This window comes from Notolepis coatsorum, assembly GCF_963971535.1.
Source record: "Notolepis coatsorum genome assembly, chromosome: 18".
Lineage (NCBI taxonomy): Eukaryota > Metazoa > Chordata > Actinopteri > Aulopiformes > Paralepididae > Notolepis > Notolepis coatsorum.
In genome coordinates, this window is record NC_140182.1 from 87,371,985 (window position 1) to 87,399,760 (window position 27,776).

A 27,776-nucleotide genomic window follows, 5' to 3' on the forward strand; every position below is an offset into this window, starting at 1 on the left:
GCGCAAGCGCCCATTTGCGCACGCGACGCATGCATGGGCCATGGTTAATGCAGGCCGAACAAAATGCAGTCTCTTTAGTTAACTAGGTCTACACACCATTTTACAAAGTGACAGATTATTTTACAAAATAATAATATTTTTTTTTAAGTAAAGCACAATACTAATAGTCTAGTAGTACTTAGTTATTAGTTAACTTAACGGCATTAGTTGGCTTCATACCTTTGCTTGAAAAGTATTTGCACTGTATGTCTATGTATTTATTATTATTATTATTATGCGGTTCATATCGAAATGTATGGGTGCTAGATTTTTATAACAGGACAAAATTAAAAACCCGAGTCTTACTCTTGAGGGCACCTGCCTTTTCATGGATGTGTGCACTACATGATATGTATCTGTAGGGGGCGTTGAATCTCACAGGTTCAAATAATGTAGTCTCGCGGGATGTGAATTTTGTCCCTCGCCAGATTCCTTAGTCCTTCTGGAAACATGGCGGCGCACTCGACTAAGGTAATGTTGTCCTTAGGTCGAGTACAGCAGCATGGCTTTGGACCATTCAGCCAACTGAGCAGGGTGACATACGCGACAGGCTTGTCAACAAACTTTTCTCATGGAAATAAAAGTAAGTTTCATTCCAGTAGTAGCTGAAAATCCTGTTAATTCGCAACAAGCCGCCTAGCTGGTGTATACCCTCTACTGTGCTATTGCGAGGATGGGTGGAAATACCAGCATTAGTAGCCAGAAAACAAATGCTCGCCAATGTAATGTAAAGACGCGATGGTGGTTTTGTTGGCTTTGTTATCACATCGCCGCGAAGTTGCAATATTATTCAGTCGATCGTTTGTGAAGTTCAAAATATTTGCCTCAAACTAAGATACGCAACCTGACACGTGACTGCATAATTCAGGTGACCTGTCATGCCACAGTGTGGGTTTCCCTGATTGAAGTTACCGACCAGGTCACTTAATGTGTGCATGGTCAGTCACCTGCAGCACATGCAATCACGTCTCAGATTGCGGATCTCAGTTTGAGGAAAGGCCACATGCAACATTTGCCCAGCACAGTCAGTTTTGATTGATTGATTGAAAACTTTATTAACAGACATTATGGACATTTTCCGGGGCCAGTTTCTAATTGCAGCCACCTGTAGGTGCTCTTTGAGAGCGGTTTTGAAGGAGGGTAGGGACTAGGGATTCACATTATTTTACGGCTGTGTGGGTAAGGCGTTCCACATTGTTGTGGCATAATTGCGAAACGTGTTTACTCCCTTGTTTGAGCCGAATCTGGGTTGAACATGATTTGTGGAACTCCCTCTGGTGTTGTGGTCGTGGACTTCACTGACCTTTGGGAAGTATTTCGACATGTACATGGGTATCTTAGTGGTGTTGTAGTGTATCTTGTAGACCAGGCCCATTGCAAGTTGCTGTGTACTCTGTCGTCTACTCTAATCCATCCTACTATCCCAGGATGTCAAAGTGGGCAGGGGTGAGGTGGGTTCTAGGAGTAAGGTCAAGCAGTAGTCTGACCAGTTTGTTTTGTGATGTTTGTAGTCTTGTTTTTAGGGCCTTTGAGGTGCTTTGGTACCATGAGGTCGTAGTACCCTTGAATGAGGGCTCCTGTTAGAGACTGCAAGGTATTCTTGTTTACCAGAGAGGAGATCCGGTACAAGAATCTGGCATAAAAAAAAAAAATTTGGTTCAGTTGGTTGTCAGTTAAGGCCATGAGTAGGTATGGAATTTATTTATATTTTTTTATTTTATCTCTTCCCACGGCGACTATGGATAGGGAATTTCTTTATTTAATTCAAATGTTCACGACAACATGGATGCATGTACTCTGCCAGCATGTTTAATATCTATAATACTAAAGGTTTGACTAAGATTTTTATGAAACTATTTATTTATTTTTTAAACTCTTAAAATAAATTGGTCGCACCTAAATCGGCAGGGTCGGTCGGCAACCGGAACCAAACCATTATCTTTGTTAAAGGCCTCTTGTTCGTTGGTTGACTTTTTTTTATTACATTGGTTGCCATTTTGTCACAGGAAATATTTGCCTCTAGGATGGAACCCAGGTAGGTAATTTCATCTTTCCTTGTGACAATATTGTCACCCACTGTAACTGAGAAGCCGTCGGTCTTGCTGAATTTGTTATTTGATCGAAAGAGAAATGGACTGTTTTATCCAGGTGTAATGATAGTTTGTCTTCAGCGAGCCAGGTGCAGATTCTGCCGAGTTCAGAGCTGAGGGCCTTTTCAACCTGCAACTTGTCCCTGTCAGAGACCAGCAGGGCTCAGTCGTCCGCGAACAGGAACAAGTTGCAGTCACAAGCTGAGGACATGTCATTTGCATAAATTAGGAACAGTAACGGTCCTAGTATGCTTCCTTGTGGACAGGGAACAAAATAACTGCACGCCATTCGCCAAATGCGTGTAGATTTACCGTCTGGCGGCTAAAAATAATAGTCTGCCCGCCAGCTGGCGTGTAGTTCATATCGATACTACATAGGGCTGGGCGATAAAACGATAACGATAACTATCGCGATAAATTATTTCCTCGAAATAAACATGAAACGTGGTCACAAAGTTTCGATATATCGATTTTCCAAGCTTGGCTCCGTTCAGCCTCGGCTCAACACACTCACTAACAACAACCAACCTTACGTGATGACGTGCTACGCACAACAGCTAACAACCAATCAGTGAAGGAGATGGCCGAGATCGACGGAGACCCGGAAGGAGACCCAGAGTGGTAGGACTACTCACTCAACAACAAGGCTTGCTAGGCTAATTAGCTTGCACGGCGTTGTTTTATATATTTACGTGCCGAGTATGTGTGTGTGGTGAATTCTGAGGCCACGTTTATAGTAGTGGGGGTATACAGTGGTAGTCGTTTCAATATATTGTGGCGGAAGAGAGTATTTTAGTGTGATATTTAGCACATTGTCATGGAATACACCGCGTAGAAGCAACAGGCTGGCTAGGTTAACTAGCTTGCACGGCACTGTTTTATATATTTACGTGCCGAGTATGTGTGTGTTTTGAATTCTGAGGCCACCTTTATAATAGTGTGGGAGTGGACGTCGTTTCAATATATTGTGGCGGAAGAGAGTATTTTAGTGTCATATTTATTGTCATGAGATACTCCGCTTGTCGGCTAAAAATAATAGTCTGCCCGCCAGCTGGCGTGTAGTTCATATCGATACTACATAGGGCTGGGCGATAAAACGATAACGATAACTATCGCGATAAATTATTTCCTCGAAATAAACATGAAACGTGGTCGCAAAGTTTCGATATATCGATTTTCCAAGCTTGGCTCCGTTCAGCCTCGGCTCAACACACTCACTAACAACAACCAACCTTACGTGATGACGTGCTACGCACAACAGCTAACAACCAATCAGTGAAGGAGATGGCCGAGATCGACGGAGACCCGGAAGGAGACCCAGAGTGGTAGGACTACTCACTCAACAACAAGGCTTGCTAGGCTAATTAGCTTGCACGGCGTTGTTTTATATATTTACGTGCCGAGTATGTGTGTGTGGTGAATTCTGAGGCCACGTTTATAGTAGTGGGGGTATACAGTGGTAGTCGTTTCAATATATTGTGGCGGAAGAGAGTATTTTAGTGTGATATTTAGCACATTGTCATGGAATACACCGCATAGAAGCAACAGGCTGGCTAGGTTAACTAGCTTGCACGGCACTGTTTTATATATTTACGTGCCGAGTATGTGTGTGTTTTGAATTCTGAGGCCACTTTTATAATAGTGTGGGAGTGGACGTCGTTTCAATATATTGTGGCGGAAGAGAGTATTTTAGTGTCATATTTATTGTCATGAGATACTCCGCTTGTCGGCTAACTGCTAACGTGCGAGGACTGATGACGACATCAACTCGACTTGAGACATTCGCAGCAGCATATTAGAAGTTAATTAAACTTGACAGACATTATATCGACGATAATTATCGATATCGAATTATATGAAAATAATTTTATAATTTTATCGCGATAACGTTTTTGGTCATATCGCCCAGCCCTAATACTACATGCAGCTACATGCTTTGCACCGTCGCCATTCCTTTATGCCCACATCGCCCGAAATGAACGTTTATGTACCAATCACTACAACGTTAACGTAAGCTAACAAGCTAATCCTGATGATCAGACGAGGCAGAGCCACAGTGAACAGCACTGAGGAAAGGGAAATGGGGGGCACTCTCCCCTTCCCTGTGTGTGTTAAGGCTGAGCCCGAACCCTGTTTTTAGGGTTCGAATGTTCGCCAGGGTTTATCGAACGAACGTTCGAACGTTCGTTTTTTGTAAATTTTTTTATTTATTTTTTTTTATTTTTATTTTTTTTATTATTATAGATCCTACGGAGGGCGGCATTGCATAATCTATTGGTGAAAAAACATGTTGTTTACAGTGGTGGCTGTTCATGTAAACATGTAATTAAACAAAGCACTCAGAAGAAAATAAACAAGCTACTGAGTACTGCATCAAAGTTCCTACTTATGATAAACAATAGCCCTTGCACAACGCAGTCATGTAAGGGGCTAGATAAACAAATGCATTCGTTTTGTGGCGTTAACGTTATATAGTTAGTGTTACACGTTCAATAACAGGTATTCACTCTTGGTCGACGGGAAGGAGAGAGGCGCGCGCCTCGGCTCCTTCCACCGTCTACCTCGGAACGGGAGACGGCAGAGAGACAGTCCCGCCGGGCTCCCAACACGCCTGCCGCCTCGGCCAGAGTTGTTTCCAACGCAACCACCTCCCGCCATGAAGCTCGCGCTCCGTGGCCGAAAAAGGCTGGTATTCATTAATGATCCTTCCGCAGGTTCACCTATGGAAACCTTGTTACGACTTTTACTTCCTCGGCGGGGAGCTAACGCTACGTTAATGCTTCTCGCAAGCAGATCAATGGCGGCATTGCCGGGAGTAAAAAAAATAATAAACGCTTGCCGATTGGTAACAGCAGAGGCGGGTGCAAGCGGTGTGACGTAATTGGCAGAATCGCCTGTCATTCAATCAAAATTGTTCTATTGCATTGGTTGAGACTAGAGCTCTGGTTGAGTATCCAGCAACAGCCCGGCAGACACCATACTGGTTGAGCTGAGCGACTCGGGGGACGCGCCGCTTCACATCGCCTCACCGTCGTTGCGCCTGCTTTACTTTTTTTTCACCAAACGTTCGAACCCATTAATTAAAGTCCGAATGTCAGCTTAACGAACGAACGTTCGGGCTCAGCCTTAGTGTGTGTGTGCGTGCGTTTGGAAAGACGACGGAGTCACTAGTCAGGACTCAGGACAGGAGTATATTATAGTAAACTGAGGATTACTGAGGATGGACCGATAATGTTGATATTCAAATATAAAAAAGTTTTGAGAGGAGTGGAAGTTTGAAGACAGACTACAATATGATGCGGGGGTGGTGAGTTGAAACACAGTGTGTGTGTGTCCCGACCCCACTTCTATGTTTCAATCAATTATTTGCATTTAAAACTATTAACGCTGACTCATTCCTTCAGTCCACTCAAAATTATGCTAATATTCCTTATGTTGTTTATGATATTAATTGAAAATAGCATATGAGAGTATTATATGTAATAATAACACATGGCGATATACTAAAAAGCTATTTATAATTTTTGGCTAGTAAAAAATCTGCCCGGCTGGTACTTTTAAAAATCTACCAGCCATTTGGCTGGTAAGTCAAAAAGTTATGTTTGTTCCCTGCTTGTGGAACACCACAGCTCACTGGGAGGGGGGGACAGTAGGCCGGGATTATAAACATTGCACTTTACAAACGGATCAACTGAATATTGAGACCAAAGTAGTATAATATCAACGCCAACAAAGTAATGTCACGTCTTTACATTACGTCGCATTGATCTGAGTTTGACAGTTCAGGAGATGTTTCTGACATTTCTATAACATACATTGAACGTCTGAGTACAGATGATGAGGGGCAGATATTTATTTTGTTCTGTTCTTCAACTTTCCCTCTGTAAATTAGTAAGTATCCTTGTTATTAAATATACATAATTTGTGAAAAGTAATTTTTATTTATGTAACTACTACATTGTCAAGGACGTGTTGGCATATGGACTAATCTATAGGCTCTCAAAACAGCTAGGTAAAGCTATTTCACAAACAGGATTACACACATCAGTCAGCTAGTCAGATAAACTTTACAAAAATCTTATTGAATGACTTATCAATATATATATAAATTCATTAGGGATGTCACCGTTCTTAATATAATATTGGACTGTACGGTACACCATCCACGGTTCAATACGCACTTGTGAATTGCGTCCTTTTTTCTTTTGCAATTACATTTTGTTACGGTCGCTTTCACATATAGTTTTGGTGGACTCTGTGCGGTTCTGGTGGTGAAGTTGCAACATTGTTGCATTCTTCATTTGGTTCGTCTGCGTTCACATAGCAATTTGTCAGGCGCACCGAACTTTCTGAACAATGTCACGCGGTCGAAAAGGGCACTCGTCTATTGGACAATAGAGAGTGGAAATGTGTGTGTGTGTGGACTGCGAGCCCTCCAGATCAGCGGAGGCGGAGTTTTTTATTTTGACGTGACATTGATCCATTGTTCTATTGAAGCCCATTACCACCATCCTCTCGCTAAACAACTTGTACACCGCGTTGTTTTTATGAGTGCCCACAAGTAGCTGTTTTATTTGGTCTTCTGCCCATATGTGTACAGTGTGCTTGTTTTGCAGTGAATGCCGAGCGCCTCGGTAATAATATAATAAGCCGCGTTTTTTCTTCCTTCGTTCTACCCAAGATGCACAGTTAGATAGATAGATAGAGAGATAGATGCAGTGTGCTTGTTTTGCAGTGAATGCCGCGCGCAGTGGTAATAATAAGCACTTCCTATATTTGGTCCGCGTTTGGTCCGATGAAGCGAACCGAGACCTATGTTTTTGGTCGGACCAGAGTTTGTGTGTTTGGTCCGCGGACCGAGTTTGACACGCATTCACACAAACCCGAAAAACAGGACTATCGAATTCTGGTCCGATAGTCTGGACCAAACAGCCCCTGTGTGAAAGCGACCTTAGTTTCTATGCATTGTATTTCTCTCCCAATAGGGAGGTGTAGTGGTTACATCGTTGCTGTTTCTCTGCAGTCCACCATCTTGAAAACGCAATGTATTTCCTCATTGTCCATTTCTAAATCATCTAGTTTAAAGCATGAACATTTGCATGGTGTACCTTTCTGTGCGTATTCATCCACAATCTATAGCTCAACATGAAAATATTCGCAATTAATCGTAAAGGTAGCAAAATAAGGTTTATGTTTTCGTTCATTGAGAAACTACACTGCCATTTGGCGCTGCTGACTGACGTCACCACAGCGTAGACTCCTGGCTTTAGTCGCAGACCTAGGATCAGATTTCCCTTACATTCCATAAGCTTAACAATTCGTACAATGGGAAAATAACTGACCCTGAATCTGTGGCTAGTATCTGTTTCACCCAACACTAGTGCTCCGGTGATCATAACCATTTGTCTCTAAAGCCAACCAGTATTTTAAAAAGCCACAACCACGTTACCATATTTGTATTTATAATTTAAATCGTATAACGTTATTTCGCTGCATATTAAATCACTGTAAATACTAATGTAAATCTTGTTTCGTTGTACATATTGTGTATAGTTTATAACGTTATTGTTTTTTACGTAACGTTAGTAGCTAGCTTGCTAGCCGTCATGGTTAGGGATGGGTACCGAATTCTGTACTTTTGAGGTACCGAACCGAAACACGTCGGTACTACCGAGTATCTATTCAAGTGAGATAATGATTTTTTTTTTTTTTTTTTAATTTACCTTTTTTATTTTCATGTCAACGTTCACACGCACAATATATGCTTACCTAGGATTTGACTTGATTCAACAACAAAGCAGTCGGAGCAATGGCAAGCCGAAAACTGTCGAAATTGTAGTTATTTGAAGTTTGGATCTTTTTTTTTACGACTGAGGTAGGTAAATTAAATTGAGACTAAAGTACTGAAAAAAGGTACCGTTGGGTACCGGTATCGATTCACAGGTACCGGTACCGTATCGGTTCAAATGTGAAAGGTACCCAACTACCCATCCCTAGTCATGGTGCATTCCTGAAACATTCCCCTATTTAAAATGGTTCTCTTTGTATACTTTTGTTCTCACCAACATAGTATTCTGACAGGGAACGTATGGACACGACAGTAGACGTTGCTACTAGGGGTGCACGATATTGATTTTTTGAACCCGATACCGATAACTTTCTGCTCCTCAAGGCCGATACCGATAACCGATATTTATTGTATTATAAATTGTTTTTAAATGTATATTCCTGTAGTTTTGACATAACCAGATTTATCATGACATGAGCGTTACTACTATGAACAAAACAAAGCCAAGACAACAGTTTTGACTGATAAAGTGACTATATTTATTTTTCCAAATAAATATAATTTGAATCAGAAAATTCACAATCCGTCAACAACTTATAATACATCCAACCTAACAAGTCACCTGCAACATCACCACCGCTACGATGATGTGTTAAAAAGCCTATGATGACGTGTGAGCAGCTAAAGCTGCTGTGAATCCAAAGCCAGCTACAAAGGAACCCGCGGCACTTGTACCTATTGACGAGGCGTTTGCTAAATTAAAGAAGTTTGACAGAAATGACCCAAGGGCTCAAGCCGCTAGCTTTTAAGCAGTGCTTGGTGGTGCAAATTAACCTGGCTACTACAGAGCAATAAGCTTTAGCTGCTTGCGCGTCGTCGTAGGCTTTAACACACCATCGTAGCGGTGGTGATGTTGCAGGTGACTTGTTAGGTTGGATGTATTATAAGTTGTTGCCCTTTTCCCTCCTCATGGAACTTCTGCATTGCATTTGTTACAAATAGCAAGCAAACTTTTTTCCTCTGAAACTATTCCCACACTACTGACGCCATCTTTGTTTACATCCGCGCTGCTTCTGAAACTTACGTGGCTACGTCACAGCCAAGAAAGGGAGCGCTGGATTTGTGTAAAACGCCCTCTTCCTAAACCACACGACTATCAGTCGTACCACTGTACTGGCAAAACGGGAGGAGCCTTCAGTAAAAACAAACGCCCTTCATCAGGGGAGGAAATTAGGCCACTTTACTCGCCAATTGCGAGTATTTTTTACGTTTGGCGAGTAATTCATGAAGAGCACTCGCCAGTCTGGCGAGTACTAGTAATTACAAAACAAAACAAAAAAATCATTCTGCAATCTGCTGATTCGCTCACTGGCACAAACCGAACTCTGACTCCCCCCTTGATTCCTCCCATTTGCGCCACATAATAATCAGACCATAACCAATGAACATCATCGTTGTACAGATGCGCTCTAAGCTCCTCCAATGAACACTCGTTTTCTAGAAGATGCCGCCCATCTAGGGGAAGTGGACAGACCACTGCGTGCGGCCCTACAGACTCCTGTCACCGGCTTGACAACGTAGACAAACTTACAAAAACACATGAGTGGATGAAAATAATTGCATGTAGAGTCGTCGCTTTCGGATATCGGTGCGGTCTGACATGGGGGCGAACAACAGCACGCGACGCGTCTCCTTCGAGTCGGATGAGAATGACAGCATTAGCCGGCTAGCTACCTAGCATGTAACAAGCTACCATAACGCGCATTCAACATAGTGGACGACTATACTGAGCGGCTTTGCTTAAATGCAGCCGAGTGACATTTTATTATTACCGGGTTTCCCAGCATATCACCACTCGCCCATATGCCGTTCACAACGGTGATGTTGTCATATTTGGCATTCAGAACACACCTGCTGAACCCCTAGCGTTGTCGATTCGGTTCCAATGTATTGTCATCTTACAGCACAAGTACAGTACAACCAGAATACATTTGGCATACAACCAGAGTGCAAATGTAACAAGTCAAGTTCAAGTTGTTTTATTTAGCTATTACATTACAGTGAAATGCTTGGTTCTTTCACTGCCCAACCCAGTATTGATTGATTGATTGATTGAAAACTTTATTAACAGATTGCAGAATGGGTACAATACAGTACAGCTCAATACACACAATTGTTAAGGGGATGCAGATCAGAGAAGGACTTTAGTCTTGTTTACATCAGGGTCCCCCATTTCAGTCCTGTTTGCTTAATGCCTTGTCCACTTCCTCCACACTCCAATATGTTATGATGAATTGAAAATGGGGGACCCTGATGTAAACAAGACGAAAGTCTTTCTCTGGTCTGCATCCCCTTAACAATTGTATGTATTGAACTGTACTGTATTGTACCCATTCTGCAATCTGTTAATAAACTTTTCAATCAATCAATCCCTTCAACCCTGCTCCTGTCAAACCTGCTCTTTCCATTCCCTCCATCATGTCCCCCCTTTCTGATGAATATTTCCTGCACTTAAGAGTCAGACACACATTCCTAGTAGTTGAGCTGTGATGAATGAAAACTTTATTTAACAGATTGCAGAATGGGTACAGTACAGTACGGCTCAATACATGCAATTGTTAAGGGGATGCAGACCAGAGAAAGACTTTCGTCTTGTTTACATCAGGGTCCCCCATTTTCAATTCATTTTCAATTCATCATTCAGTATAACCTAGACCAGCCCAACCCAGCATCTTTCACTGCCCAGTTCAGCCCAACCCAGTCCAGAATAGTTCCCTCTTTCATGTTAATATGTGATTTAATGATGTAATATTTTGAAGAGTAGAGACAGTGTGATTAATTTACTATGATTGAAAATCAATTTAGACGAAGACGTACAAAGAAGTAATTATCACAATTAGCGATTTTTTTTGTCTGGTAAAAAATCTATTTGGCTGGTAAAAAAAATCAGATACCCGCCAGTTGGCTGGTAAGCCAAAAAGTTAGTTTCCTCCCCTGCCCTTCATCCCAATTCACCCACACCGCATTTTTTTTTAACCAAAAAATATATTATATTATCGGAGCTATCAATAACGTTATCAGGATGACGTCATAATTGCTGATATCGGCCCGATAATTATCGTGCATCCCTAGTTGCTACCGTCTAGTACGTTTAGCTAGGTAACGTTAGTTAGCTAGCTTTTTATCAGCTGGCCGTGACGTGTATTAGGCGACAGCACTGAACGACAGGCATGCTACTGTTTTTAATGACAAATTCAAAACCTTAAGTTATAACTACTGTAACTGAGGGGTACAATTCCCTGACTGTATTGTTAGATATGATACTTACTACCACTACCTCTTGTACTTTAGACTCTGGCCACCCAGTACTAGGCATAAATAATTATGGTAAACACTCCCACGTAGATGAAACGATCCAACACAAATGTACCAAGTCGAAAGTCTGCGTTTAATAATAATTAATACATAGCAAAAGGTATGTAGAGCAATCACTTAATTACATTTATGATTTGAAATAGGATGCACTTTTATGGCAAATGAGTATTCGTTGGTATATCAATAGAGAACGTCCAATCTCTGGTGGCGCAGGCGGTAAATATACAACCTGGAATATTTAAGGAATAATAGCAATGATACTTTAATGATTATAGAACTGGATACACTAGGGGGGAATTCCGGTCGCTTGTAAGACAACTGGAGAAGGGGGGGGGGGGTAGAGTCTGGCTGTATCCGTCTGGCCGAGGGTATCCTGGGAGAACCCACGGTTGTGCGGCTCGGTGCCTCAGCGATCCTCGATCCACAGATGAAAGCAGTTGGACTCTCTGTGGGCCGGCTTCCTCCGGTCCACGATGGAGAGACGTGAAGCGACCTCGTCGTGTAGAGCGTCTCCTCACCTGTCGTCCTCTCCGGGGGGGGGGGGTTTCCAACACACGGCAGTGTTGGTCTTTATCCATAGAATAATCACTGTATACAAAGCATAATCCGTGCCTGGGAAGGCGGGCTGTCGTCGGTAGAATAATCCGGTATGCAGGTCCACTCGCTCGTCGGCTCTGGGGCTCCTCGGGTGCAGCCTCACATGGGGTCGGCCACCCTAGATAAGCAGCCAGTTCTACCCGAAACGATGGGGGTACTGACTACGATAGTATTCTCACCGCACGAAGCACTACATATGAATAGACTATTATTAGCTTAATAGACTACGTCCAACTCGACGATATAGTGCCAAATATGACTATTCAAATATTAATATACACGATGTCTCAATACCGATGGTAGGCCGAACTTGGCCTTACTCCCACACGTGGCGTCGCGGGGAGGCTTTACGTCTGTCACTCTATTGGAGGGTAAGAAACTGGACTAAAAGGGAAGTCCTACTTTAGTAGCGCAGTATATATACGCACTATGAACAAATAGTACCATTAGTGGTGCGGTAGCCAGATTCCTACGCGGAACTAGGACTTGTTCGTACATGTTGAGCGGTACGTTTGAACTGGGTCTGGGGGGTATGGCAGCCTGGCACCAAGGTCTCGACCAATAGTAGAATGGAGACTATTATGGGATGTTCAGTAGGCTAGAATGGATATTCAATGCATATTGTACAAGGAATATACAAGGGATATCAGGGAATATTAGAGAATATACAAATACAATTAAATATATATATATAAATAAATATATATATTCGGTTTAATCTGGCCCTTCACAACAACTACCTTTATTTCAACCAAAATGCTTAAACAACAATGTTAGTGGTAGAAGGGAACTCATTTTGTGCAAAAAAATGGAAAGCTTGCCAATGTTCATGAGGCAGAATTGTTATACAATAGCTGATTATCCATTTTCCCAATGATAAATCCCGAAACGGGTGGACCGACCGCCCGGTCCAAAGTGACGTCAGACTACCTCCCTATTGGCTCTGTGTGTGTCAGCGTTTCCGTTAGCCGGTAATTACCGGTTTTTGACCGGCAAAATCTGTTGAAGTCCGACATATTTAATCTCTCCGGTCATAATGTCCGGTGAAAATAATTCCCTCTAAACACAATTAGATTATTTGAATTGTATTAAAATAGGCTAAAATTAAATAGCCTATGCGATGAACGAAACAAACAATCATTAAGCAGCCGGTCTAATAATGACATTGTCTTGTCAGCGCGAGCTGGCTGCTGATATATTTGCGAGAAGCATCCATCTGCCGGCCGGCAGGGTGCAGTACTCCAATTCAGCCATTGGCAATTCAGCTGTTGGGTGGGGGCGCTGCTGAGCGGTTTCCAGACCGGACCTAAAAACACTGCTGCTCCATGCTTCACGTAAATATATCAGCAGCCAGCTCGCGCTGACAACAGAATGTCATTATTAGACCGGCTGCTTGGTGAAGCAACGATGAAACAAATGATTGTTTTGTTCATCGCATAGGCTATTTAATTTTAGCCTATTTTAATACAATTCAAATAATCAAATTGTGTTTAGAGGGAATTATTTTCACCGGACATTATGACCAGCACCAAGTCGTTGGGAGGTGGAGATATAAATCACGCAAACCCACGATAATGTTCAGTTCTTCGCTTGATATAATTAATATAAATGTCCAATATAACGGAATTCGTTAGCTCATAAAAATGTGATTATAACAGACTGCTGTTTATTAAGGTCGGGCAGACTGCCCACCGACACCTCAAGTCGGCAGCAGCACGAAGTCTCGAGGGACTTATTTTATTTGGAATATATTAATGACTGTATACGCAAAAGTAGCCTAGTTTTAAGTTAAAATATTATAAATGCCTTGATGATGTCATTCTTTATATAGGCATATCAATTGTTTTTAAGCTCAATAAACTCTGACCGGAATTTATCCCATTTGTCCGGTAGATTGAAATCTACCGGACACTCAGACCTGCAAAAAAAAATTCTAACGGAAACCCTGGTGTGTGTATCCGTATCCATACTCTGGATCAGAAAACCCCTCCCTTCAAAGGAATATCCAATCACTGTGCTCAGATGTTGGGGTAGTGGAGCAGAGTCCAGAGGCAGCAGTGTGGGGACATTTAGATTTTGGCTTGAATACAATGATGAGAGAATGAAAACAGTTAAAAGAAAAATTACTGTATGCAAGCATTGCTTCACATATGTAAATAGAAACACTTCAATATAAGTGCACATCTGCTTATCAAGCAGGACAGTCAAGCAGGTACCACTGTCAATGAAAAAACAGTAGTCTCTGATGCTTTCCAACAAGTCTATCCTTACTGGTTCAGAAAAACACAAAAATTACAAGTGTGCTGGGGACGTTCATTGCAAACGATTTGTAGCCCTTTTTGGTGGTTAGATATGTGGGCTTTCATAATGAAAATGGGTTACACTGTGCCCTCTCGTACATATTTCTATCTCCACTATATGTCTGATTGAGAGATGAAGACCATAGTACTTCAAACTCATCCTGTAACTGAGGGGTTACAAAACCCTGACTGTATTAAAGATTGTGATAGATTAAACCACTACTAACTATTATTATTACTTGCCAGACAGTACAGTTAAATATGGCAGACACCAGGGTTAGAAATTAACATTTTTTTTCAAGGGCTTTTTTTGCCCCCCTTAATTGATTTTCGGGGGCTTTTTTTTGTATTTCGGGGGCACTGAATTTTTATGATAAACGGTAGGGGTGGGACGGTTCACAAAATGGACGGTTTGGTTCGTATCACGATTTTGGGGTCACGGTTTTCAGTTCGATATACGTTAATCTTTATTAAAAAAAATTTAACACTCAAATCTAAACATGCTTCTCATTTATTAAAAATAAAAGGTTTACAGTGTTTACAGCCTTAAATAATGTTTGGCACACAAAGACCGAACCGACTGAAAAATATAGGCTACATTTGTCAAAGTATTAACTTAGTGCAAACAAACAATATTATGCATATTATGCTCAGCCAGCACTAGACTTTCCTTTCTTTAATTAATATAAACACACAAAAACAATGTCAACCATGTTTAAATTCCCTGATTGTCAGTTCTTAATGGAAAGATTCGTTTTCTGCTTGAAATTATTATGTTTCTGTCTACATTTATTTAGACTAACATTATTTAAATATTGAGTGCATCTGTGGTGGATTACGCAATTCGGTGAGTTGGAACTATCTATGGGTTGGCGCCGGGTCCCCACGGACATTTTAGTGTCACGCACCTTCAGCAATGTTATTATCAGCTCCGGTAACGTTAGGAGGTGATGATGGCATGCAGTGGGAAAGCGGCAATAGTCCCGGTTGGAGTTAATAAAACACAGTTGTATGTTAGCCTTCTTGGATGTTGAATAAACGCCTATCATTGTCTTTAAACACCCCGCCTCTCAGACTCCCATTTCCTCCTCTGCTACAGTAGCTACGGTGACATTTCATTGACTGTACAGTATTAGCTTGCGGGCTGCGTCGGGCTACCATAGTTAAAACGTGCGTTGTGTTTACGAACTGCTATGGCAAGATGTGTGTAGGCCTATGTAATGTTAATGGCTATGTTTTTAAAGTCGTAATGAAGATAGATTTATATTGTGCGTGCCATTTTTACACAAACTGACTAGCACCTGGCTGGCTACAGTGCTGCTGCTGCTGCCTGCAGCCAGTGCAGAACACCGGCTCCGCCAAATGATTTTTTTTATTTGCGCGTCATCTGAACCGTACGATACAGACGCTCCATTACCGGATAAATATATATATAATTAGTAAACTGTCGGGGGCATTAAGTGCCCCCTTTAACTGATTTTCGAGGGCATTTTGTCCATTTTCAAGGGCATTATGCCCCAAGCCCCCGTTAATTTCGAACCCTGGCAGACACTCAATAGACGGCACGGTGACAAAGATATAACGTTTACAGTATTTTATTATCAATGTCAAATATACAACTGAGAATTATTTGGTCGCTCTTTTATGGCGAATGATAGTAGAATGCCAGAGTATCAAAGTCAGTGGGAATGAATAATTCCTAGGCTAATAATACTAGACCGGAACGCTGCATGGCGTGAGATGGCGATATAGGGGCAAACGAGGGTATAGCTGGAGACTGGTGATTTCCCCCACGGAGTGGTAAGCTCCAGAGGATTTGAAGAATAGGCGGATACTCCGGCTGGTCACTGAAGAAAGGGGGTCTCATACGGATCCGGTCCTTGTAATCCAAGTGCTCGATAGCAGGGTAATAGCTCTTAATCCAATGCCCGACGGCAGTGATGATAGCTAGCTAGCTTCATCCTCGAAGCTAGCCCGATACAAATCTTCAGGTGTAGTTAAATCCAAACGACAATGGTATTAACGATGCTCTTCTCCACGTTACTATGTTTACACAATTCACTATAATCCACCAACAATGGTTCTACAATATCAAGGTCGTATCTAAGGAGCTACTAGTTATCCTTAACGATACACCGCGGGTAGGTTCCACTGCTCACATGTCCAATAGTTCTGCTGCTAGGTTCACCTCGTGTTCTGATACTAATTACGTTAAGTCCACACACACTTGCTAAGGTTCACACTAGTTACTATGTTCACGCTTCACTTCACGTTACTGTTGCACACCGAACTGCTGCTGCTTGCGCCTTCCACAATATATACTTAGAGTGATTTCTAGGGCGCAACCGAATCTCTTGTCCGGAATCAATGCGCTGGCCAAGGGCATGTCTCAACTTGTCCGAACTCGTCTTTGAACTTGTCTGGGGGGCGCGACTGTTGGCGCTGTCAATGCCAAGGGCGTTGTCCAATGAGGAAAGCGAATAATGCTATGATTCAAACGGAGGCTTAAAGGTATATAGCTTATATATATACATAATATACAAGTTATATAAAATAATAAAACGTATATTCTCAGTGTTAATCTGGCCCTTCAGAACACATCCCCTGTATGAAAGTCACTCAGTCAATTGACAAATGCCCATGCAAACACAGACGTCAGACACATGCCCATGCAAACACAGACATCAGACACATGCCCATGCAAACACAGACATCAGACACATGCCCATGCAAACACAGACGTCAGACACATGCCCATGCAAACACAGACGTCAGACACATGCCCATGCAAACACAGACGTCAGACACATGCCCATGCAAACACAGACATCAGACACATGCCCATGCAAACACAGACGTCAGACACATGCCCATGCAAACACAGATGTCAGACACACATGCCCATGCAAACACAGACGTCAGACACATGCCCATGCAAACAGACATCAGACACATGCGTGCCCATGCAAACAGACATCAGACACATGCCCATGCAAACAGACATCAGACACATGCCCATGCAAACAGACATCAGACACATGCCCATGCAAACACAGACAGGTGGAAATGTCTGCGAAATGTTGCAGAAATGGAGCCAAACCGACAGATTTTCCAAGCAAGCGAAACGTTGTTCGCCCTGTTCGCTGACACGCAGAACTGTTTAGGACATGTCTGCTGAGAATACTGGAAGCCAGGACATGTCTGCTGAGAATACTGGAAGCCATTCAATGTTTGCTTGTTCTCGTCGCTACGTCTACGTAACGAACGTGCGCTGATATACGTCTATTTTGTGTTGTTCAGGTTTTCCTGAGAGAGGCAACCGAGGACCGTCTAGTAGAAAGCCCTGGAGGAGCGTAAGTGTAACTCATAGTCTTGCAAAGCCTGGTAGAGGTCGGCGACCTGTGAGACTCCATTCTGAAGGCCTTATAATTAGGGCTGGGCGATATGGCCTAAAAATAAAATCCCAGATAACTATTTAATCCGATTTACAATTTTTATCGATTTTTTTTCTATTGAGAGCTAAAAAATGTATAAAATAAAAACGTTTTTATTTGACAAAAAAAAAATCAAACCAAGATGAATGTCACTATTGGGATTGAAGTGCAAACCTAACTTTCACCAATCTTCACTTAAAAAAAATTATTATATATATATATATATATATATATATATATATATATATATATATATATATGTCAGGTGATTAAAAAAAGTAATCTTGGTTGTCCTAGAGATGACATGGGGGGATATTGGGGAGGGGGGGTATATTGGGGAGGGGGGGTCAATGTGTTGTTTATGTTCTGTTTTTTTTTTTTTTTTTGTCTCTGTTTCACATCTTCTCTTGCTCTGAGGTCACACAACTGTTCTTTTTTCAAATGTGTATACAGGGTTTTTCATATTTTCTCCAGTGATTCAGGATGGTGACACCCTCCACTACAACCTCGAAAGTTAAGGGTTGCCAAGTCAACCTTATCAGTTGGAATGTCAAAGGACTGAACCATCCACTCAAGTGTACTAAGGTATTGTCTCATCTTCTGCACCTTAAGGGGAGACACTGCAGGTGAATAGGGTAAAAAAATTAACTAATAGATATCACAATGAAACTTCCCCAGTTGATTACTTATATTAAGACAAGACTTTTTTGTATTACAAGTTTTCTGAAATTGTATGTTTAAATATGCAAATGAGGCATGATCTACTTAAATATGTACTAATTTGCATATAATTCCAGGACAGAAATCTGAACATTGGATAAAGCCATTTTCAAAATTATAGTTTCATTTTGTTGACATATTAGAGCCAAAGGTTATTACAGAGGGGATTTTGGATATCTCTTTTTATCACTCCATAAATCAGAAAATACTCTTCAGTAAATTTGTATGGTAAAATTCCATATTTCGCCATGTTTTTAGGAATAAAATGTGATATAAATCAGGGTATGAATGCGATATCAACAAACCCTTCTGTAAATACCTTCAGAACATAGATATGAATAGAACTGGAAGGTTTGGTGTATGTGAGTGCTACTGAAGTGGAGATTTCTGGCTCAGAGTATGAGGAAAAACTCTTAAACTCATTTTTGGGAAAACGCCCTCAAAGTTCTGTATTGTAAAATGCCATTTTTTTTTTTTTTTAAACAGATATTTACAAACACAATACCTAATCAAACCATTAGTAATAGACAACCTAAACACATGCCTGATAACTGAATAATAATGATGTTATTGAACTGAACAGAACTACACACAGGCTACAAACAGTGTAGTACAGTGTAGTACCCCCTAATAGGCAAAAAATATTTGAATAGATATCACTGAAACTTTCCCAATTTGTTATGTACATATAAACTAAGAAAAAATATATTGCAAGTTTTCTGAAATGTATGTTTATATATGCAAATGAGGCACTTCCCCATTAAATATGTGCACATTTATGGATGCAATAAGGCAAAATTATGTAAAATAAACAACTAAATGTGTGTTATTGACGTTTTATTGTCACTAGTTTCATAGAAGACATGTTTAGGAAGCAAAATATAACAATCTCAAAATCAACAAAAAAAGTATATTTGACTATTCACCTGCAGTGTCTCGCCTTAACACTTTAACTGCCAGAAGCCATGTTACAGCGTCATTCCCGGCCATGCTCAAGTTGCCGAGGACGCTTTACAGCGTCTTTAATATCAATATTTCAAAAATCTGGGATCGGATTCATATTTCCCCTCCGCTGGCCTGAGATCCACCAGGAGGACCCACTGAGCTCTCTGGCAGTTCAGGAGCGCCATCTGGTGGCCGATCGGCGCAATCGCTTAACAGGAAGTGCAGTAGAGGTTTTGCTGGTCGGCCATATTACTTCCGGGCACTCGCTATAGGTTCCGGGACTCGATCTCGACACACTACATAGCGATCGATTGCCAATAACTCGATAAACAACATGATTTGGACGTATATACCATTATACAAGCTGGAGATGGACCGGGTAAATCGACATCCCATAATGATAAAATTTCTACTCTACGATGATCGCCCAACGGCGCGCGGAGACTGGGGTGAGTTTTAGTGTGTAAAATTACCGTCTTCGATACTAACTGCTATTATCAACATTTGACCCACATTAGATGATTGGTATAACGCTGCCCACGGAATTATAAACGCCCCCTAGCCCATCCGGTCAACATCAGATGACGTGTAGTAACTTCTAGAAGTACGTCTAGATGGAATTTTTTATATCTCGCTGATTGCCATAACTGTATTGCATCATCAATATAATGCATTTGGGGCTATAGATCACGTTCTGGAGAAAGCTGCAGAAAGAGATGAAAACATACTTATACATTAGACCATACTTTACTATGAATATGTGAATGAAAAAGTTTAACGTTGCTACACAATGAACAATACATATAGGACTTTGAATGGGCCCTAATAATGGCAATGTAGCAATAGAATTTAAAAAGTTATAGCCCTGCAAAGAAGGGGACTTTCTCCATGTTAAATATAGCCGGCAACCTACGGTTGATAATGAATTTAACCCATGGCACCCAAAGTGTTAAGGTGAATATAGCTTTTCTTCAAGAAACTCATCTGAGAAATGCATCGCACTTGAGAATTAAGAGAAATTGGGTTGGTCAATTGTTCCATTTAACAATACAGCACGGGGTGCTGCGATTCTCATTCATAAATCTACCCCATTTATTGTCTCAAGTGTAAACACTGATCCACAGGGTCGCTATGTGGTGGGCTCATTATATAATACCCCTCTAATTTTGGCAAATGTATACGCCCCTAATTGGGATGATAGTACATTCTTCAAAAAATTCCTTTACTCCTTGCCCAATGTAGATACGCATCAGCTGATCCTTGGGGGAGATATGAATACCACAATGGACCCAGTGTTAGATAGATCTTCAATAAGATCCCGTGTTATATCAAAATCCTCTGTGGTCCTAAAATCCTACTTGGAGTTATATGGTGCTGTTGATGCTTGGCGATCTCTCTATCCATTAGCTAGACAATATTCTTTCTTCTCTCCTGTCCACCAAACGTATTCACGGATTGATTAGGACTGTTTCCTAATGTTAAGACCTGCACATATAATAGCATAGTAATTTCGGATCACAGTCCCCTTACTTTAGAGCTCAACTTTCCAAACCAGCACTCGGCTTACACGTGGCGCCTTAGTCCTCTACTACTGTCGGATAACTGTTTTGTCCAACATATTTCTGAGCAAATTGACATTTTCTTTGAAACAAATATGACTGCTGATGTAACATTCGGCACTATTTGGGAGAGCTTAACTCTTTCAGTGCCACTCACGAGATTTCTCGTTTTTTTTTATAGGTGGTTGCATGCCACTCACGAGATTTCTCGGATTTTTTTTTTTTTTTTTTTTTTTTGCGATCTGAAAAATTATTGCATCACCCGAGCCTACCCGAGTATAGCCGAGGGGCGCCGACGATCACTGTGGAAAAAAGCGCCCCCTGTCGTCTCCCAGATGACATAAGTGATTTTGGAATAGACTCAATGAAAATGAATGGGGAAAAAAATCCGGTACTCCACATTTTCCAGTTCACTGATCCAGCCGGGGTTACCACAGTTCATTCTGGAAGCTCAGATCCCCGTTGATCATGGAGTTCTACAGTATCGCGTTGGATCCATACACTTATCGATTTTTTCGAATGGTGATCAGGAATTGGAATATACCAGTTGGATACCATCTGATGTCAGGTAAGGACTCTATGTTATCAGTGTTAGGATAATCAGAGTAAGTTTGATGAAGTTATAACCTGTTTTGTGAAATGTCCTCTTTCGGTTTCACTGTAAAAGTCTGTGAGGAAATCAACGGAGCGATTATCAGTGCGCGGCCGTAATGTGGTTGCGTGCACGTATAATATTGATCATCTAGCGTTTATTTGAAAACGATTCATAAAAAGGCCGACGAATATCAACGTTGTGGAATATTCCACTAAAAGACTATTTTCATAGAATGCTCCAGAATGAGCTGTTTTTTATATCAAAACGGGGGCTTTTCTAACTGCTCTGAAACGGAAACGACGCGATAAAAAAACAATCTGCCTTCACAGCACTGACTGGAAAATAGTATTTGATAATGCGATGGGCAGATTAGACACATAGCCATAATTTAAAACATAGATTAGGCGATATTAACGTTAACATTGGCGCCGATGGTGGCATTCAAGCGGTAAAACGGAAAACCAGGCGTGGCACTGAAAGAGTTAAAGGCATTTCTACGGGGCCATATCATTTCGTATTGTTCGTTTATCAGAAAGCAGAAAGAAAAGCGCTTAACTGAACTAGCAGATCTCATTAAGAAGCTGGATCAGCAGCACTCAATGGCACCGTCGCCAGACCTTTATAAACAAAGACTAAACTTGCAAACGGAATTCAATCTACTCTCCACTAAGCAGACGGAACAGCTGATGCATAGATCCAGACAGTCATGGTATGAGCATGGGGACAAACCATCCAAGATCTTAGCTCACCAAATTCGTAAATCGGAGGCTTTGCACATGATCCCTGAAATTGAAACCCAATCTGGACACCCCTCTAAGGACCATAAAGTAATAAATGAGAGTTTCCAACATTTCTATTCGAAACTTTATAATTCGGACTCGTTAAAAAACCCTGAAGTGTTTGATGCATTTTGTGAGGGCCTGGTGTTTCCAACTTTGGGGGACGATGACAGAAGTGAACTTGATCAGCATATCACCTTAGAAGAAATTAAATTGGCGATCAAATCAATGCAGTCTGGTAAATCACCCGGTCCAGATGGCTTTCCGGCGGAATTTTTTTAAGGTATTTAGTGACAAATTGTCTCCGCTCTTGCTGGACATGTACTCGGAATCCTTCGACTCGGGATGCCTGCCTCCCACTCTCCAGCAAGCGACAATTTCACTTATGTTAAAATCAAACCAGGACCCATTGCAATGTTCGTCGTATCGCCCAATATCACTTTTGAATGTCGACTGTAAAATACTATCTAAAACTCTAGCTCTCAGATTAGAACATGTGTTACCTTCTATGATATCCCCGGATCAGACAGGATTTGTAAAGGGCAGACAGGGCTTCTTTAATTTGCGTAGGCTATTTAATATTTTATATACCCCTTCACCCTCGACACCTGAGATTGCTCTGTCATTAGATGCCGAAAAGGCGTTCGATAGGGTGGAGTGGGATTATTTGCTTTTTACTCTTGGAAAATTCGGTCTAGGTGAAAGGTACATTTCGTGGGTAAGGCTCTTGTATAACTCGTCCATGGCCCGTGTCAAGACAAATAATGTATGTTCCCCTTATTTCCCACTGAATCGTGGAACCAGACAAGGATGCCCATTGTCCCCTCTCCTGTTTGCAATTTCTATAGAACCTTTAGCTATGAAGTTGCGAGCGGAAGACAGGATCAGGGGAATCCATAGGGCTGGCCTAGAACACAAATTATCCCTCTATGCTGACAACCTGTTACTTTATGTGTCTGACCCTCTGGAATCGCTTCCCCATGCTCTTACCATTTTCAGAGATTTCGGCTGTATCTCTGGATATAAATTGAACATGCATAAAAGCGAGTTGTTAGCCGTTAACAGTGAAGCTGAGGAGATCTCATTTGAGGCATTTCAATTTAAGGTAGCGGATCATCTGACTTATCTAGGCATCAAGGTCACTCGCTTACATAAAAATCTATACGAGAGAAATTTCGCACCACTCCTGGAGCGTACTAAATCAGATCTTCAAAGATGGGATAGGCTTCCCTTATCACTAATTGGTCGTGTTAACGTTGTTAAAATGAATGTCCTGCCCAAATTTTTATATATCTTTCAGTGCGTCCCAATTTATTTACCGAAACAATTCTTTAATACACTAGATAAACAGATTTCGGCATTCATTTGGAATGGCAAACTTCCAAGGATTAGGAAGCCATTTTTACAAGAGGTGAAACGGTCAGGGGGGCTGGCCTTGCCAAATTTTCAATTTTATTATTGGGCAGCAAACGCACGCAATATTCTTTACTGGATGGGGGATCGGTTGACTGAGACTCCAGCGTGGTTGCATATTGAGTCCTCTCACTGCGGAAAAACCTCATTGCAAGCTTTGATTAGCTCAGATCTTCCGTTAAAATTGGATGCATACCGACATAACCCGATAGTGCATCACTCTCTTAGAATCTGGATACAATGTAGGAAAAGGTTCGGTCTACAATCAATGTCGTCTCGGGCACCAATCCCTTGCAATCATATGTTCCCACCGTCCCTATTGGACTCTGCTTTTAAGATCTGGAGCAATAAGGGTATATCTAGTTTTAAAGATCTGTATATTGACAATGTTTTTGCCTCATTTACTCAGCTGACTCAAAAGCACGACATCCCCCGGACTCATTTCTTCCGCTATATGCAAATTCGTGACTTTGTACGCAACAGATATCCTACATTTCCCAACTTGCCTGAAAAAACAACTTTAGATGAATTTCTAGATGTTAATGTATATAGAAGGGGAGCGATTGGAGTATTGTATGATATATTGTCGACCCTATATTCCCCCTCTCTCACTATTATCAAATCACATTGGGAGGATGATCTGTCTGTAGAATCTTCGGATGAACAATGGCAATCTATTCTCCGGAATGTTCACTCTTCCTCAATATGTGCCAGACATGGGCTCATACAGTTTAAGGTGCTACACCGTCTACATTTCTCAAAGGAGAAGTTGGCTAAGTTTTATCCAGGGACAGATCCTTTGTGCAATAGGTGCAAGACGATGACGGGTTCTCTCGTTCATACATTCTGGACGTGTCCAAATCTATATAATTATTGGACATCTATATTTGATACTTTTTCTGCAATATTTGGAACCAAAATTGACCCTTCCCCTATAATCGCAATCTTTGGAGTGGCACCAGAGGATATACCTATTCACATAAAACACTTGAAAATCATTGCTTTTTCTACTTTAATTGCTAGGCGTTTAATACTTATGATGTGGAAGCAGGCGGCCTCTCCCACACATGTCCAATGGACCAGAGATGTAATGGGGTTCCTGCACTTGGAAAAGATGAGATGCACCTTAGGAGGCTCTACGGATAGATTCTATAAGACATGGCAACCCTTTTTGACGTATATGGAGAATGAAAGGTTGGATACACTCCCATAGTGGAATCTATGAGACTATGTTGGGACCTCGGAGCAAGTTGAAGATGTGAATGTGTTTTTGTTTCGTTATGTTTGCATTTTCTGTTAGTTTAGTGGTTGCCTAATGTGAGTCTGAGTTGAATCTGGGAGGGGGGGGTGGGCTGGTGGGAGGGAACTGGTGGGGGGATGGGCTGGTGGGATGGAACTGGTGGGAGGGAGTGGGGGTGGGGGGGGGGGGGCGGGGGGGAAAATAACCAAAATGGATTATTCTATATTTTGACACTGACCATATCATGTCATCCAAAAAATCTAATTAATTACAGGATTTGTAATTAATTAATCTAATTAATCTAATTTTAATCACATAACCATTTTATGCCTTATATTCTATAATCATATTTCAAATTGCATGTGTCCAGATGGCAGAATTCAGTACTGTATCAGTGCTGTCAGGTGATTAAAAAAAGTAATCTAATTAATTACAGGATTTGTAATTAATTAATCTAATTAATCTCATTTTAATCGCATAACCATTTTATGCCTGATATTCTATATTCTATAATCATATTTCAAATTGCATGTGTCCGGATGGCAGAATTCAGTACTGTATCTACAAAACCTTCTGTTTAATCATCTTCCATCTATTAATTTGCTTAGATTTGTCAGGTCTGGTCAATTTGAGCATAGTGTTATTCACAGTCAAAGATAAAAAAAAAAATTAATTGATATTCTCATTTGGTTCATTACAATTTACTCAAGCCTAGTAACAGACACAGTATTTCTGACACTGGGAATACATTCCCTGAGATCCATTATGTCCCTAGAATCGGATACCAAGAACATGCAAATGGCCATATAAAAAAAAGTCTGTAAATGTGTACTCTACGTTCTTATGGAATGAATGAGATAAAAAAATATATAATTAATTTTGAGTTAATTTTCATAACGCCATAATTCGCTGTGTAATTAATTAATCTAATTAATGCAATAAACTGACAGCCCTAATATATATATATAATATAAAAGGTTACTCTTGATCAAACAAAGATGAATGTCCCTATTGGGATTAATAGTGCAATAACTAGCTTTTTCACCATACTTCACTTAAAACAAATAAAAGGTGCCTCTTGATCATCAAACAAGAATGAATTTCCCTATTGGGATTAATAAAGTGCAAATCAAACTTTCACCAAACATCACTTTTTGTAAAATAAAAGGTGACTCTTAAAAAAAATATATATATATTTAAAATCGATTTACATTTTTCAAAATCGTCCTAAATCATTCATTCGAATTAATCGATAATATCGATTAATCGCCCAGCCCTACTTATAATCAAAGCCCTGGTAGAGATCGGCGACCTGTGGGACTCCATTCTGAAGGCCTTATGAATGAACGCATGCTGTTGTACATAAATAAGAAAGGACGCAGAGACTATGTTTAGAATGCTGTCAATGACGCCATTCATTGTAGACTTTAAATCCCCACCTCTGCCTTGTGTACCAGCCAGGGGCCCCCAGGACAGAAAAGATGCCAGTGGATCAGGACTGGACTGCAGTCTATCCAGCGGCAACCCCCTTCAGACCGGACTCTGTACCCCTGCCTGTGCGCATGGGCTATCCCGTGAAGAGAGGAGTGCCCCCGCAGAAGAAGGGCAACCTGGAGCTGATCAAGGTCAGGGTTCATCCCTTTTTGGTGGTTAGATATGTGGGCTTTCATAATGAAAATGGGTTACACTGTGCCCTCTCGTACATATTTCTATCTCCACTATATGTCTGATTGAGAGATGAAGACCATAGTGGAAGAAACTACTATCCCTGGTATTGGTACCATAGGAACATACAGCATTCTGCAACTGGCTATGCAGCATTCATTCCCTTGTACTATTTGTGACTGGGCAGCTTCACTGGGGCAGTTGGGGGTTAAGTGTCCTCTTCAAGGGCACCTTGAAAGTAGTTATGGATGTGAGGTGATCCATTTTTTATTTACTTTCCCTGCTCAGATATTCAGAGTCGTTCTGAGGATTCAAACCAGTGGCCACATATCAGTCGTATGTTCTTTTAAACCATCAGTTTTTCACATTTGACATCCAATATCCTTTCGAGTAGCCTTGTGCGGCCGCTCTGCAGGCCATGACTGTTCCGGTGTCGTTGAGCGTTTCTACCTGCCTCTGCTGCAGGACCCTGGGGCCGTGTCTGGATTACTGGGCTGCTGTGTCCACATACCAGCTGCTCCATCTGGCCCCGGGCCACCTGCAGATCCTCTACCTTGCCCTGCGACAGCTGGAACCTTGGGGAGCCTGCTAACAATATTGATTTCATTCCCCTACTCCACTGGAGGGAGGCTTAAAAGATTACCACAAGAACTGGAGCTACGCAAGCTTTTTGAGCCATTGTTTTTGTTTTGTTTTGTCCTTTTTATATGACAATTTTAGAGACTGCGTCTCTGTAGGGGGTCGTTGTAAAATTATGTCATGTGAATTGAGTTATGTACTGGGTGGGATGGAGCTGTCCAGATTTAATTTCCATGTATCTGGTGTATGAGCGGTTTATAATTTGCCTGGTTTGATGGTGCATCTAATCTCATCAAGTACCTTTCATATCTTTCAGATTCCAAACTTTTTGCATTTGACGCCAGCAGCTATCAAGAAACACTGTGAAGCTCTAAAACGTAAGCCCCTCCTTAGAGAACCTCCATTGATGAGTAACCTGTAAACCATTTTTTATTTCATTGTCTGGTAAACCATTGCTTTTATGACATGTTTATACTATAGACGGGTCAATCTATGGGGGGAAAAACACCTAACCTCAAAAAAATTGCAACAAAAGGTTTTTCAATGGATTCTGGTACCATTGGTCATGCTAAGTAACATACTAAAAGTCTACTCAAATCTAACCTTGCGAAAGGGGTAATTTTCAAGATGGCGGCCGCCAATACACTATTCACTACAG

At 41.3% G+C, this 27,776-nt stretch overlaps 1 protein-coding gene across 1 annotated transcript in view; it reads left to right on the top strand.

The window, feature by feature from the left end:
* Positions 1-487: 487 nt before the first annotated feature.
* Positions 488-27,776, top strand: part of mrps35 (mitochondrial ribosomal protein S35) — a 41,347-nt gene continuing 14,058 nt past the window's right edge. Inside the window, exons 1-4 of the mRNA XM_084335634.1 lie at positions 488-622; positions 17,490-17,542; positions 26,332-26,499; positions 27,435-27,495. Coding sequence (XP_084191760.1) covers positions 490-622; positions 17,490-17,542; positions 26,332-26,499; positions 27,435-27,495 — 415 coding nt within the window. The 5' untranslated portion in view covers positions 488-489. The remainder of the gene's footprint in view (positions 623-17,489; positions 17,543-26,331; positions 26,500-27,434; positions 27,496-27,776) is intronic.